Source organism: Sesamum indicum, linkage group LG11 (assembly GCF_000512975.1).
Source record: "Sesamum indicum cultivar Zhongzhi No. 13 linkage group LG11, S_indicum_v1.0, whole genome shotgun sequence".
NCBI lineage: Eukaryota > Viridiplantae > Streptophyta > Magnoliopsida > Lamiales > Pedaliaceae > Sesamum > Sesamum indicum.
In genome coordinates, this window is record NC_026155.1 from 6,451,213 (window position 1) to 6,468,238 (window position 17,026).

General features: G+C 35.4%; 1 protein-coding gene across 2 annotated transcripts; it reads right to left on the reverse strand.

The window, feature by feature from the left end:
* LOC105173421 (uric acid degradation bifunctional protein TTL) lies at nucleotides 386–4,794 on the reverse strand. 2 transcript variants are annotated; one of them, XM_011095150.2, is made up of 6 exons: nucleotides 4,430–4,794; nucleotides 4,235–4,326; nucleotides 3,513–3,570; nucleotides 2,471–2,572; nucleotides 1,713–1,872; nucleotides 386–1,044 (listed from the first exon to the last, which is right to left on the reverse strand). In XM_011095150.2, the coding sequence occupies exons 1-6, from the start codon at nucleotides 4,556–4,558 to the stop codon at nucleotides 590–592; spliced, it is 996 nt and encodes a 331-aa protein (XP_011093452.1). In that variant the 5' UTR covers nucleotides 4,559–4,794; the 3' UTR covers nucleotides 386–589. The 2 variants fall into 2 exon arrangements, with proteins under 2 accessions (XP_011093452.1, XP_011093451.1); XM_011095149.2 differs by having other exon boundaries at nucleotides 386–1,047.

Here is a 17,026-nt window from a genome sequence, read left to right on the forward strand (position 1 = left end):
TCCTACTAGTGGATCCTGATAACAGAACTCACGTTAGGCTTGTTGGGTGGCCCCTAGCTAAGGTCCTCCGATGCCTAAATTAGAAAAAGTGGGGTCGAATTCGATCTAAAGAGAGCTGGTGAGATTAAAAACGTAACAAATGCACTTGCCATAACAAACCTAACAAATTTGTCCTTTTTTTCTATCAAGGATAATTACCCTCATCAGATAAGAAAATTGTTCTTATTTTTTTGAGTTACAGAAATAGAAACCGCAGATACCCGCAAGGAAGAATTACATCTGCATTATATATGCCGATTGGGGTTCTATAACTGGCCTATATTGTGAGTCTTAAGGAAATGTGAATCTTTGTGCTATTTCTTATTACCTGGTCGGGAGAATTCAGTTGGAGAGCGAGAACTATTGAATCTTCTTATTACAGAAACATAAATGACCTTAACAAACGACAGAAGTACAACCAATGTTCCACATCCCATAGAAACATCATATTCAGTACGAGAAGTTACAAATCACATCCCATTTTCCAGCTTACTACATTATTGCTGGCCAAAGACGGCAGCAATCCTTCAAACCTTGCAACGGATGGAAACTAGCTCCCACGATAAGTGGACAGTGAAAACGGAGAAAGCAGCAGAGGAACATGAAAATGTTCAAACTTCTGGGACTCCCTGACTTCAAACACGATAGAGACAAATGGGAAAAAACCCTCGGGATTGTATTTTCCAGTGTTGAAACTGATTCGATATACACCTGGATTGAGAGCGTCGACCATGTTCATCAACTGGCCACTTCGTCCGTCTTTGTCTGTGGTTGAGGAGCCAAGTAGATTCCAGGGACCTGAATCTGCCTGCCCAAATAACGGCCGGGATTGACCATTGTCCCATGTCTCCAGACGAACTTCAATACCAGCAGCCGGAAAGCCGCGAGCCACGTCCAGGATATGAGTTGTGATTGGCGGCCGTGTCCTGGTGAAAGTCGCAGATGGCTTGGATGTGGGGGTTTCATTTGCAGCAATCAAATGTCCTCCAATGATGCTCACACGATCTTCTACAGTTCAACAAAAAACATCAGACAAAGTGAAGCTTTAGGAGAAGCTGCACTGAGGGAGATTTGCATGCACAGAAGTCTTAGGAGAGCAATATATCATGTATAAATAAGTATAACAGACACAGTGTCTGATTCAGGGGCCGTTTATGCCAGGAAAACATCTAGATATGAGGCCTAACATCAGACAGGAATAGCACCAGACTCCCAATCTTTTGTCGTTTTTCCTGTTCGCACCATCCCCCTTTCTTTTTTGGCTATTTTGCTCTGTCTATTATGTAGTATTTTCAAGTCACCAGCTGAGAAAAAATGTGGAAACACTATGCTATTGAAATTAAGCAACTTGTATTTTTCATTCTTGAATCAGTCCAAGAAAGAAAATTTCGACAAAGAATGTTTTTGATAATAGCGTCTAACCAGAACATGAAACTTAAGGAGGCTCGGTTCAAAATACTTTTAACTGTTAATAAAAGATCTTTGAGAACTTTACAAAGGGCATCTCGGGTAGCACTTCAAGTTTAGAGAAAGCAACTTCTAGGCAACATCCATTTCTTCATAATTGGATATTTTAGTGTCTAGAAACGGGAAAACACGAGCAGAAACCAGGAAAAACGTGTACCAACAGAAACTGAAAACTAGAAACGGAAAAAGCCAATCTGACACAGAACCTCCTGCTTTTGTCACAACATCTGTTGTATGATGAGTCTTGATGGTGGAACCAGAAGTTGCATTAGCTGAAAATAGTTTAGAGAGACGTAATTCGGTTATCTTCATTTGTTCCTCAGCTGCAAGCACAAACTCAACGATTGGCCTGTTATGATATCTTCTCTGCGGAAAGATAAAAACAGATGAAGCGGTAACGTAAAATCAAACTATCAATCCCCTTTTGCGTTTAACATAATAGTTGTCACATGAAAACTTCTCTTTAGGCTTATGTACTGATGTAGGAAATTCAACATTTAAAGAAAAGTATGAGAATTGGATTGCTTCCCGAGCATGAACTGTTGACACTGAACGCACACTCAAAAGTTAACCCCCCATTGATTTGGCATGCAGAAAGAATAATACAACACTAACATGGAACACCATCTACGGCACTAAAAAGTGTGTTTAGTTTTTATCATTGCTCAGTTTCTCAATAAATCTACCATGCCGCAGCAACATAGCAAACTTTAACTGGTGAAAAGAGAGTTGACAATTGGAGAACCGGGTAAATTCTGGGATCAAGAAGTCATCTACTGGCATAGTAAAACCTCAATTTTTCGTGGTGTGAGCAAACTGAGAACGGAAAAGGTGTTTGATGCTTGAGTAGTAAAACATCCGATCAGACCAAAAGGAATGGTCTTCGAAGCTTTCACAGAAAACAAACAACACTGCGGCAACTTAAAAAGTTTTCTGTGCAAGGATTTAAGTAAGCAACCATTACCTTCATCTCTGCAAGTATCTCTGGGGAACTTCTTCCAGATGCAAATATCAGAAAGACAAACCCAAACTTTTGCCTGTAACGAGCATTCCACTCAAATAGCTCCTAGAAAATAACACAGGCAAACGTCTAAATTAAAAACAAAAGATTAACCCTCAAAGAACAAAGTAAACCCCGCCACTAGCTCTGAATGGCTCAAGGCATGAAAAAATAAAATCAATCACAAAGAAAGAAAAACTATGACCATTTTCTTTATCTGAAGATATGAATTTAACCCTGAAATAAATATAGCTGCCACGACTAGTTGGCCTGCACCGCAGCATTTGTACAAAAGACGGTATCTAATGCTATGGAGGAAGTCAGGGAGCTCCACCAATTTAATAGTCTATCACAAGCCCCTCATGCAGTGCTTGTCCAGTGTGGCCCTAAATGTCCTATAATATACGCCATCCCTGCCCCCATCGAAATAAATACGCAGAAATGTAAACCTTCCCCAAATATCCGAGACACAATCAGGACAAATCACATTATATACAAGATGGTTGCAATTTTAAGATACTAATTTTCAAATTGCTTGATTATTTGACATATTGTTCTGTGCAGATCATGCCTATACTTATTCAAAGTTTGAACTCTTAGTTAATTTCGAATTTTATTTTAGGATCGATGTGTTATTTTTATAATTGTACATGCCATTTGAATGTGATTTACATTTCTATATATCTCATTATTTCCCTTAATATTAACCATCCCCATTGCACTAGATTTTGTTAGGAATAGATAAAATGTTTTAAAAACAAGGAGACTACCTAGGGAATCTACCTCAAGTCAATAACATCAAATGCCAAGGAAATTGCTCAGCAACATACTAAGAGAAACTTTCAGCAGTTCAATATGTTTTCCGGATCTGTTGTGGGACTATCACATTGTAATGTATTAGTGTAGCCTTGTAATTAGGTAAACAGTTCTTCATAATCAGCTCCCCAAGAACGCTCAGTAATCATCACATACAGAAAACAATAACTGATTTTCAACTTGTAGATACCTCTAACGTAGAGTCTGTCGCAGTAGCTAAGGCAGTTGACTGCTCCCCCTTGCTCCACCTGTGAAAAACAATTTATCATTTCCAACATCATGATTGTAGTCAAACCTCAATTTTTTCCTCATGGAACAAAGATATAAGATCTCAAGACAACTGGGCAATGCATATGGAATTCAAACAGGGGATATAAATCATGAGGGGCATAAAAACAGTAAAAAGGGCCAGTTTATGAAGAGAAATCTATTGATTGGATTCAGATGATGCCTTATTTGCTCAGTTGCAAATCATTCAACTTTAAAGAAATATGCAGCAGATGTCACTTTCTAACTCAACCATGGCGAACAAAAACCATTCTCCCAGTGGTTCGATACAACTACATCTGGAAAACCAATACAAAAAACAGTTTGGAAATGGCGCAAGCCTAGCTCAACGGAGTTTGGATCGAACTTTCTACACACAAAATTTCTAATCATGCAGATTCTCCAGTTCCATCTCATTAGATAAGGTAGATAAATCATAATGAACTTGTGAGCAGCAACTCAAAGATTAACTCTTCCGTACCTTAATTAAGAGATTCATCACATAATCTACTTTCAACTCTGATCTCACGCACGCATCATGTATGAACTCATTCATCACAAGACTAAAGTAGTGATGAAGTACTGTACACACACATACATTAGATGCTTAGTATCTAAATGGTAAAAACAAGTGGAAAACTGAACTGGGCACTGGTTGGACTTTTGTGGGTCTGTGATGGGCTTTCACCAATCTGAGGATGCGCAGCAAACGCTTCCAACCAACCATTCACATCCACCTATAGAAGAGAAGAAAAGGACAACAAACAGACGAAGAAATCTTTCAATAAATCTTCATAGATACATATACATATCAAGAGAATTCGAGAGAAAGAAAGAGACTTTGTTAAACCAGATATCCTTAGCCGCATCAAGGGCTTCTTGATAATTGGAAAAGGGTCCGGCGGACACCATTTCTTGGGCAAATTTGACGCTCCCACAGCATGCCAGCCACTCTTTCTCACCCAACATCACAGGCGATTCCTTTTTTCCAATTTCTCTCTCCTTGATCCTCTCTCTTTGGATCCTCTATAATCTGGGAAGACAAAACGGCAAGTTCGCTGGCAATTGAGCGATGATTCCTCTGTGCTCGGCTGGTTTGACAGTCGAAAAGTGAAACTGATTGCAGCGGGAGTGAATTACTTGTAACTTAGGACATTTTAGGACTAAAATAACGTTTGTGTGTGTGTGTGTGTGTGTCCGGATTCAGTCTCTCAAGGGTAAAATACAGAGACTTTCCTGCAACCCATTGTAATAATTGGATTCTAAGGGGTCCACTTGAAATATTTTATTTTTCTAGGTTTGAAAAAGAGATCTGATAACTCTGCAATTGTCACAATTTTATAGCGATTTAATCTTTCTTTTTAAGACAAAACATTCCTAATCAAGTGATTTTATTGCATATTCAGCCAAACAGAGAAGATATAAGACAAATATGGCAAAAATCAAGTTAAAATCGGAATTAAATGCATCAAAAAGGGAAAAGGAGATTACAAGGCAATTTATGCAAAATTGACTAAGTATGCCCATGCTCAGTGGAGTGGTCAACTCGGGTGAATAAGGAAAATGAGTGATTTCCGCAAGAGAACAAAAGGAATGATGTGCTTGGATTTGGAAATAATTTCTTAAAACATGTTATTTGTGATTTATTTACCTTTTTAGAATTAATTATGTATTGATCCCTCTACGTTTAAATTCGTAGGAGACCTTTATTATAAATAGGTGAAATTATTTTAAAAATACAAAAAAAAAAATTAGAAATTTGGCGCTGTTTGGGGGGAATTAAATTTTTAAGTCTAAGAACGGTGCCACAATTTGAATTAAAAAAAAAAGAATTTTTTTATATGACCACGATGACAAAATGAATAGAAAAAAAATAATAAAATAACGGCACCGTGATTTCAAATCGCGGTGCCATTTTTATATAAAAAATAAATAAATAAATTGAAGCACCACAATCTAATCTCTAAGCATTTCCTTCTTGAAATTGATAGTTAGAAGTCACCACCACCACTACATAAATAAATATTTTTGTTAAGGTTCATGACAATGTATTTTTATAAGAAAAAATACTTTAATTTAATATAAAATGAATAATTATATTAATATTGCATACAAAAAAATAAAAAAATTAAATTGTTAGAGAATTATTTAATAATATCGGTAAATTATATTAATATTTTTTGAGATTATATCAAATTACATAAACACCGTCTGTGTTTTATATTAAATTAAAATTATATTTCCTATAAAAATATATTTTAATGATAATAATAATTTTTTGCTCGGTATCGTTACTTCAATTAAGTCAAGCGACACCGCGTTTTCCAAGCGCGGTGCCTCTTAAAAATTTAATTTATCCCAAACAGCACCAAATCTCTAATTTCTTTTTTTTTTTTTTTTGTATTTTTAAAATAATTTCACCTTATAAATAGGGGGGGGTTCTCCTCGTTTGGAGGGAGTTCGCTAATTCGTTGGAAGTCAATAGAATACTTTATTTTAGCTTATTTCATCCTCTCTCTTTATTTTTAATTTATAACCGGAGTTAATGGAATTTCACTTGTTAGTGTGTTCTTCCATTAACATGTCCGGCTAAATTTCTTATTTTCTGGTTAAGGTATGGTGATTACTTGATTCGAAATATGTTGTGAGATCTGATCTGCTCTCTCTACACTTGTTAAATGAATATTCATGCTATTCTCTGTGCTCTTATTATAAACGTCTGATATTTGAATAATGTGGTCAGTTGTTCACTATCAAGAAGGTTTGCTTAGTTAATTGGACTTTATAAATTCATATAATTATTTATTTAGTTCATGCTTAGTAGCATGATTAATTATGTCATAATAATTAGTTATGTTATGGGGAATGTATAGTCTAGTTTAAACGAATTATCCTCATAGGAGTTTGTTGATTAGAATCAGGCCTTTCTAATTCTTAATACTGTTAATAGATTAAATCTTATGGACGTTCCCAGGGTTGTCTACTAATTAGGGATCTAGTCAACGGTCGTACCTTGGCTGACGAAAAAGTAAGAAAATGTAAGGTATTAGGTCGTACCAACACTATAACTGGTTTATTCGTTTATACATGTGTTATTCTTGCATCGATGATCAACTCACAAGAATCAAGCATGATCCTAGCCTTAACCGGAAAATCTCTCTCGCGTATCTTTGACAGGTAATTTTAATTATTTTCTAGTTTATTTAGTTTTCAATTACTTCTTTTTATCATCAATCTCCCCCCATTATTTTTTTTTTCTTAAAGAAATCAACTTAAAAGCAGTCTCTGTGGATCGACCTTACTCCTACTTTCACAAGTGTAGTAGAAATTATTTTTGTGATCTCGACACCCACCAAGATCAGTAAATCTTTTTATTCCAGCAATATACAACACAACTAGTCAGTACCTTGTGTCATACCTCATGAGAATTGTAATTTTAAAAAACAGATTAAAAGTTTATATAATGTTTGAATCAGAGATAAGAAACTCAAAAATAGCAATTAAGGGAAAATTGTTCTTCTATATTCAAAATCAAGAAGTGTACAACGATGCGCATTACAAAGCAGCAATGCTGCTTAAATAGAAAACAAATGAGTTTAACTAATTAAATGTTAACAACTAATTTAACTAACTAAACTAAAATGCGAAAATAAGAAAAAGAGCTTAAGGAACTAAAAAATGTAAATTGGTAATACGAGATTTCTAAAATACTTAGGCAGTCCTTGCTCCTTTTTTTGTTCCCCTATTTTCTTCTGTATCTCCTTCTTCCAGCTTGGTTCTGTGACGTGCAGTAGTAATGGTGGTGAGCTCACTCATGTTAACATCCCCCGTAAATTGAATTTGGTGGTAAAGAAAACAAGTTCAACTTGGACTTCATGACCTGAAAGGTTGGAGCTGCTAAGGGCTTGGTGAGTATGTCTGCCACTTGACACTTAGCACTGACATGAGCGGGAAGAATCAAACCTTCTCTAAACTTTTCCCTTACTATGTGAAAGTCAATTTTGAGGTGTTTGGGCCTCTCATTAAAAAACTGGGTTAGCTGTTATATGAACAGCTGCCTTATTGTCACAAAACAACATAATTAGCTTGGGAGCTGAAACCTTGAGATCTTGCAGAAGATAGTTGATCCAAATGAGTTCACAAATAGTGGAAGCTAAGCTACGATATTTTGCTTCTGCAGTCGACTTGGACAGCATTGCTTGCTTCTTCGTTTTTCATGATATAGGTGTATTCCCCAAAAAAATGCAAAATCTAGTTAATGACTTTGTATTCTCTAAACACCCTGCCTGATCTGCATCACAAAACGCTGTTAGCTTTAAAGTGTTTTTGGAAGAGAAGAACAAACCTTAGAGGGACATCCCTTCAAATATTTCACCAAATTTACAGTTACATCCCAATGGAGCTAACATGACCTATATAGAAACTAATTTAGTTGCTAGGCTGCATAGGACACATCTGGCCTAGTGAAACTCAAGTATAAGAGCCTTCCTACCAACCTGTGATACCTGGAAAGATCTAATAATAAGCTTCCATATTCTGAAGTGAGTTTAACTCCTAGCGGTAGAGGAGTGCTCTTGGTTTTGGCTTGCATAAACCCTATCTCTCACACAATGTCTGCAATGTACTTGTGTGGCCAACATTCCTCCTGGTGACCTTGCTAGCTTGATTCCAAGGAAATACTTCGTAGCCCCTAAGTCCTTTATTGTGAAAAGATTGTGTAAATATTGCTTTACTTCTTGAATATATGCTTTCGAATGAGCTGTGACTAATATGTCATTAACATATACAAGCAGCACAATCTGTCCACCATCTACTTCATTTTTAAACAAACAGTAATCATGTTTGGTTTGTTCAAAGCCAAAAACTTTCATCTTTTCTGTGAATTTATAGTTCCACTGTCTTGAAGCTTGCTTTAAGCCATAGAGTGACTTTCTCAATTTGCAAACACATCCTGGTTCCACTTTAAAGCCTTCTGGGAGTTCTATGTATATGTCCTATTTCAATGAACCATGTAGGAATACATTGTTCACATCTAGATGGATTGACCAGTCTTTGGACACTGCTACTACTAAGAACAACCTCACAGTTACAACTTTTGCCACTGGCGCAAAGCAATCAGCATAGTCCTTTCCCTCTACTTGATTATAGCCTTTGGCTACAAGTCTAGCCTTATATCTTTCTAATGTGCCATTTGGTTTAAGCTTTAATTTGTAAATCCAACGACAACCAATGGCCTTCTTATCTGTAGGAGCTTTCACTAATTCCTATGTTCCATTTCTCTCCAAGGCATCCACCTCTGATTGCATGGCTTGCCTCCACTCTTCCTTATGTTGTGCCTCTCTGAAGCTGTGTAGCTCCTGCAAAATAGAAAGACTATCCACAAAGCACGGTGCAACAGAGGAAACTTGCATAGGGGTGGAGTTAGTTGACAAGGTACATATAAAATTATTCAACCATGCTAATTTAGATGTTATTCTAGTGGACTCTAGGCTGCAAATTACCCATAGTTTGATTGTCAACCCTGAAGTTGCTTAAAGTGGAAATGTCAGGTTCTGTGTCAGTATGTTGGTTGTCTTGGCTGTCAACAGTGACCAAAGGCAAAGGGCAAGCAAGCTCTTGACAATCTATGGAGCTAAATGGAAACATATTTTCATGAAATGTAGCATCTCTAGTGATGAAAATAGTTTGGGAGTCTTAAGTCATAGACTTTATAGCCTTTATATCCATGTGCATATCCTAGAAAACACACTTGGAACTTCTAATGTCAAATTTTCTTTTATTTTGGTAGATTGTTATATGCATAGCACAAGCAGACAAAGGTTTTTAAATGAGTAAGGTGCAAGCTTATTATAAAGTATTTCAAAGGGTGTTTTCCAGTCTAATACTATAGTAGGTAGTCTATTAATTAAGTAGGCTGCTGTGTTGAGGGCCTCAATCCAAAATTTTAATGGCATTTTAGCCTGAAACAATAAGGCTCTTGCTATTTGTAATAGATGTTGGTATTTTCTTTCAATGATTCCATTTTATTGTGGGGTATATACACAAGTTCTTTGATGAATAAACCCTTATTTTTGTAAGAAATACTGACATGTTTGACTAATGAATTCTGTCCCATTGTCGGTTCTAATAGCTTTTATCATATTTTTTGGTGTAGGGTGTCCTACAAGTCAAGTCGATGAAATTGAGATGAGGTTCTTTGATTTTTGCTTTATTATTATTATTATTATTAAAGAAGGTAGGTTTTCTATTTTTTGTTCATTTTTTTTGTGTGTTTATTGTTTGTATTTTTTTTCTTTTTCGTTTATGGTTTCCAAGAAATCGAAAGTGGATAGGGATTTTTGCATTTTGGTGTTTAGGAAGGTAAGATTTTTATATTTTTTTTTAGTTTTCATGACATAAAAACCTATTTTTGTTCTCTAGTTTTTTTGTTTTTTTTTGTTCGATTTGAACTGGAGGGAAAGCAAAGATGCTAAGTGATAATATTTGTAAGGTTAGTTTCCAGTTATATGACATAATTGTAATTTTTATAAAAATTCTCGAATGAAGAACTTATGCTTAGTTAGTTTATATTGCAGGTTTGATAAAAAGACAAACAAAAGAGGAAAGGTTTTTGCATTTGCATTTATGCAATGGAGATATGTATTAGATTGTTTGTCTTTGCAAAACTGTGTAGATTTGGGTAGTGTGGTTTATATTGTATTATATTTTGTTAATGATATTAATTCTATTAACAAATCTGGACTGGACTGTTTATTTCTTTTATATTCTGTTTTAAAATGAAATGCGGTTCCAGTTTGAGATGTAATTTCCTAATAATAGATATTGATTCGAGAACATGTAGTCCCTGGTTTATATTTTTTTTATATTTTGTTTGCAATGTAGTATGAAATGTGGTCTTCGTTTGAGAATCGCCCCCCTCCCCCCTGTGATGATATACTGAATGTATTTTTGTTTTCGGTTTTATTCCTCCATGCATAGAGTAGTGAATTTCATGATGTTCACTTTTAGTATGGTGGTTTTGTGGATGATAATAATCTAGATATGAAATGAATAGATATAGATTTGCTAGGAATGTATGAATTAGGTATACGTATTACAAATGTGGTGGGAGTAAAGGCACGATGCAATTTTACTACAAAGTTCCATCCCATCAATAGAATTAGGTCTAAGACATACTACTAATGAATAGCCTGATTTGCATATGTGATTTGGAGAAGAATCAATATAGAGGATAGACTTGCCTATTGAAATATATGTAGAAGAAATGAATTGTGAGTTATTCAGGTAGTAGATGTAATGTAGTTCCACTTAACATGAGGAAGAAATCTCGATGATGATTCAAATTACAGTCAACTTGTTGGGGCTGGTGAAGGGTTGGGTTTTGAGTTTCAGAATATTGGGGAAAGGGTAAATTATGAGGGGCAATGGCAGGGTAAGGATGGGATAGGTTCTATATGTGAGGTTGTTTGTGATGGAGGTCCTAGTGAGGGGAAGGATGGCAATAGTGAGGGTCACGCACATGAGATGGAGGGTGGTGTACCAGTTGAGGGTCAGGCACATGAAAATGTTCAGACTGGAAATCCTCAATCTAAATATTTTCAAAAAGAAAATTTATAGATTGAACATTTTCAATCTGAACAAGTTCAATCTGTAAATTTTCAGACTGAGAATGTGAGGCCTGATAAATGCAAAAGAAAATTTTCTTATACAGAATACCAGTCCTCATTAAGATTTGATGATTCTTCTAATGAGGACTATCTATAGCCTAATCAGGCCTCAAATGACAATGAAACCCTAAGTCTTGTTTTAGAAGACCTTGAAGGTTCAAGTGATGATGATATATTCGTGAACAAAAGTCCAAGTAAAAAGGATTTAATCCACCAATTGAGAAGGGTAATGAAGAAGAATATGAAAATAACTGAAAACAACCTGAAATTGATGCGACGATGAAAACTGGTTTAGTGATGATGGGGAACATGATGAACTTGAGAGCTTGCCTATTCTGATAAAGAAGATTCACAACCAAAATATGAATTTTTTAGAAAATCAACAAAATATAATGACATGTCAATTGGTTGTTGGGATGAAATTGACACCACTTCATCTATGTCAAAACCATCTTGTTTATCTTCATATGTTGAAAATGCAATTTTCCCTGGTCCAATATGTGTTCCAAAATCAAAGTTCTCTAGAATCCCACTTGGTGCCCGTGTTAACTCTTTTGGGTTGTACTCACCCAAAAAAGTTACAAACTTAAAATTAACAACAATAATACAACTTAACTTTAGAAAGTTTTCTTAAAGATTCCACCATCTTAATTTATATTTTTATATTACATCCACAAAATGGTGGAATTGGAAACTTCAAATTTTGTGCATTTCCTAGCATACTCAATTTTTTTTCCAGCCAGTGATTGTGCATATATGGCTTGAAAATCAACAAGAAAGAACTTTTTTTAGAATAGGTCGTGCAATAAAGGAGAAAAAAATGTTGGTAAATAGAGGAAAGCATCAACCCTTAAAACAGGGGATAGAAAAATATCCAGAAAATCCACTTTTCATAGTCATCTTAGCAGTCAACGTACGTGTAGCACAAAATTCTGGACTCAGGGGCTTTTTTGATATATTATTCAGAACATAGGGAGTGCAGTGATATCATATTTTTCACAGGATTTTCTTTTAACATTTCTAATATCACAAGGGGGTCCTTGGTTTTTTTCAATAAATTTATTTGTTAGATGAAAACAAACATCAAGAATATTAGATATATTTTTGTTTAGGATATAATTTTTTTGTCCCATAAGTTAGGCCTGTTTCACTTTTGCTCTCATTTATTACGGGATTAGCATTTTTAGTTCCATAACTTACAAACATTAGCACTTTTGGTCCTCATCCACTTTTTTATCTATAATTTAACGGTGTAGAGCACGTGCCTAACATGTAACTTTTAAGTATTTTTTGCTAGAGAGAAAATTGGTTTGCTTTCCAATTTGGGATCATTTTTGGATAAAAATATAACTACGTTAATATGAGGAAAAAAAATATATCTTGAATGAAATTAGGGCAAGAAAACACAGCGATTTCTCTCCTCTCACAAAAATTGAATTCTATCCTTCCCATATTTCTATAAGTTGAAGCCAACTGAAGCAACACAAAGAATCATGTATCCCACAAGGGAATCAAGTAGGACAAATGAAGCACTCATGTGCTATTATTGAAAAAATGGCCAATTTTTCCTCCAACTAAATATACTTAACGTCAACGTGTTAGGCACGTGACCTACATCGTCAAATTGTAGATGGAAAAGTGTATGAGGACCAAAAATGCTAATTTTTGTAAGTTATGGGACTAAAAGTGCTAATCCCGTAATGAATGAGACTAAAAGTAACATGGGTCTAGCTTATGGTTCTAAGAATGTTTTTTTCCCTATTTTTCCAAATCACAGGATCTTTTTTTTTTTTTTTTGTATAATACAAAAAATTTGCGTATAATTATACCAAACCTCCATATAATTATCGCTTTCATTTATAACATCTGTTAGAAATTGGAGAGCATTAATCTTTATAAATTCTAGGAGTGGAGAAAATTAATTTGTATTATCTTCTAACTTTAGTTCTTGACTTGTTACAAAATGATGGATACATGGGTATTTATAGGAGATACCCAAGATGTATCTTACACACATTCATGAATCAAAATTAACTCAATTAATAAATTAAGTGCATGTATTGACCAAGAGTTCAAAGGTCATTCATGCATTCTCCAATGTTTATCCAAAAACTTATTTATGAACTTTGACTAATTATTTAATTAATCTAGTTTATATTTCAACATCCCCTCTTAAACTAAATTAATTACTCCGAGCAAACAACGCAACCTTTTGAAGACATCGGACTTCAACGATTTTGTGAAGATATCAGCAACTTGATCTTGAGACTTTACATACTCGAGCTTCACTTCTTCCTTCGATATGCATTCTCAAATAAAATGATACCTAGTATCAATATATTTGCTCCTCTCATGAAGCATCGGATTCTTTGCCAATGCAATTTTTGATTTGTTATCAACATAAATTCCCGTCGGACCTTCTTGGGCAAATTTGAGGTTTTTCAACAAACTTCTCAACCAAATAGCGTGACAAACACACGATGTTGCAGCCACATACTCCGCTTCACATGTTGAAAGAGTCACAATAAGCTGTTTCTTTGAGTTCCACGTGAATGCTGAATTTCCCATAAAGAAAACGAACCTGATAGTGCTTTTCCGACTATCAACATCACCGGCCCAATCGCTATCACAATAGCCAACAAGCTTAAAATCTTGAGAATTACCATAGAAAATTCCATGATTAATCGTACCTTTAATATAACGAAGAATCCTTTTTGCTACCTTTAAATGTGAAGATGTAGGAGCCTCCATGTACCGACTAACAAGTCCAATACCAAAGAGAATATCCGGTCTCGTACAAGTTAAATAAATTAAACTTCCAGTGAGACTTTTAAAAAATATTGGATCAATTTTCTCACCATCTTCATAAAAGGACAGCTTTACTCCACACTCCACTGGGGTGCTCACCGGCTTGCAATTCTCCATTTCGAATTTCGTGAGAATTTCTTTCGCATATGCTTCTTGCGAGATAAATATTCCATCATCTCATTGCTTCACTTCGATGCCACGATAGTAGGACATCAAACCAATGTCTGTCATCTCAAATTCTTTTGACATAGCTCTCTTGAAATTATCGAACATCTTTAGATTGTTTCCTGTAAAAATCAAATCATCCACGTACAAGCATACAAGTAGTATATCACCATTTTTACTTATCTTTACATAGAGATCATGCTCATATGGACATTTTTCAAAATCATTTTGTCTAAAATATTGATCAATTCGACTATTCCATGCGCATGGGGCTTGCTTCAAGCCGTAAAGAGTTTTTTTTAATTTTAGCACCTTGTTTTCTTAGCCTTGTACCACGTAACCAGGAGGTTGAGTAATATATACTTCTTCCTTCAAAACTCCATTTAGAAAAGCGGATTTCACATCCATTTGATGGATTTTCCAGTGATTTTGGGCTGCAAGTGAAATGATCAACCAAATTGACTCCAGGCGAGCAACAGAAGCAAATATTTCGTCGTAGTCAATTCCTGTCTTTTGCTTATACCCTTTTGCCACCAATCTTGCCTTGTATTTCTCAATCTCGCCTTTTTCATTTCTCTTTATTTTGTACACCCACTTTACTCCAATAGCGTTCTTGTCTTTTGATAATGGTACAAGCTCCCAAGAATCATTCTTTGTGATTGCTTTTATTTCTTCATCCATAGTTTTCCTCCATTTTCTTTCATGAGTAGCATCTTCATAACTTAGGGGCTCAGTTTCTACAATTAAGCAATTTTGAGTAAAATTACTGAAGTTTACCTCTTCAGGAGCATCATAAATGTCTCTTAAGCTTCTAAATTTTCGAGGCCTCTCACTCGAAATTGCTTCATCAACTTGTGCATTTTGTGTTAGTGGTGTTGGTGGTGGAGTGTTAGTTTCTGTCGAGTCTTCTTCTTCCTCATCATCATCAAAGAAAGTGCTATATTCAGTCTCTCTTTTTGAAGTACTCCACTCCCAAACACCTTCTTCATCAAACTCTACATCTCTGCTGATAACAATATTCCCAGTGATTGGTTTATGCAACTTGTAGCCTTTAGAGCTTTGATCATACCCAATGAAGAGATACTTTTCACTTTTATTATCAAGTTTAGTTCTTTTCACATTAGGAATATGCATGTAGGCAATACTTCCAAACACCCTCAAGTGTGAAACACTAGGCTTGTATACACTCCAAGCTTCTTGAGGAGTTATACCACGAATACTTTTAGTATGACACCGATTCATCAAATAGACAGCACAAGAAACAGCTTCAACCCAATATTTATTTGGCATGTTCTTGCTTTCCAACATGCTCCTCACCATGTTGAGAATGGTACGATTCTTTCTTTCCGCCACTCCATTTTGTTGTGGTGAGTATGGAGTTGTCATGGGACGATAAATGTCATGCTCTTTACAAAAGGCTTTAAATTTATTTGTTGTGAATTCTCCACCACGATCGGATCGAAAAGCTTTGATTTGATAACCACTTTGTTTCTCCACCATCAATTTGAACCTTTTAAAGATTCCAACACCTCCGATTTTGTCTTCAAAAAATACACCTATATTTTTCAAGAATAATCATAAATAAAAAGTACAAAATATTTATTCTCACCAAATGATGATGGATTGATTGGTCCGCATACATCCGAGTGTATCAACTCAAATAGATGTTGAGCCCTTGTCAAAGACTCCTTCGGAAAACTCTTTCTTGCTTGTTTGCCAAAACAACATCCTTCACAAAGTTGATTAGGATGGTCTATAGAAGGCATTCCTTTCACCATTTTTCCTTTGCTCATCAATTTCAACCCATCAAAATTTAAATGCCCAAATCTCATATGCCATAGCCAAGATAGATCTTTGTAACAAGATTTCAAGCACATAGGAACACCACTTTGAATGTTAAGGAAAAATATTCGATTTTTGGTCATAGGCACCTTAGCAATCATTCTCACATTTCCATCTTTCATTGTCAAACATTTATCCTTCAAGTGAATATCGTAATTCTTCTCCAACAATTGACCCAAACTTAAAATATTACTTCTCATAGCCGGCACATAAAACACATTTGAAATTAATTGATGACTTCCATCTTTTGAACGATTCAAGATCGTACCTTTTCCCTTTACTTGGACTTTCAAATAGTCTCCAAAGGTTATATCTCCGCATGTTGATTCATCAAGTTCCACGAATAATTTTTTTCTTCCACAAATGTAACTACTTGCACCAGAATCGAGATACCATCGATCTTCATTTTTATTTTGATTTGTTTTGCATGCTAGAAGCAAAGTAGAATCTCCATCTTCTTTTACATTACTGCTCTCCACAAAATTATTTGTCTCCTCCACTTTATTTCTACATTCCCAAGCATAATGGCCAAGACGATGACAAGAAAAATACTCAACTTTAGATTTGTCATACCCCATTTGATTTGGCATATTACCTCCGTGATTTCTTCCTCTTCCACGGGTTCTTCCTTTATTGGAATTTTGACTCCTCTCATTATATGAGGTATTTTTGTCACTTCGTTCTCCTCTTCCATGACCACGTCCTCGACTTTGTCCTCGAGATCCTCCATGTCCTCGACCTCTATGGCATATTCCTTGATTTGTCTCCTTCAAAGATAGATTTGCCTTTAAAACTTGTTCAACCGATTCTTGAATCGGTTTCAACATTCTTTCTTCATGAGCTTGCAATGATCCGGCAAGTTCATCAATGGTCATATTATCTAAATCCTTAGATTCTTCGATGGCAACCACGATGTAATTAAATTTTGAATCCAATGATCTCAAAATTTTTGCAA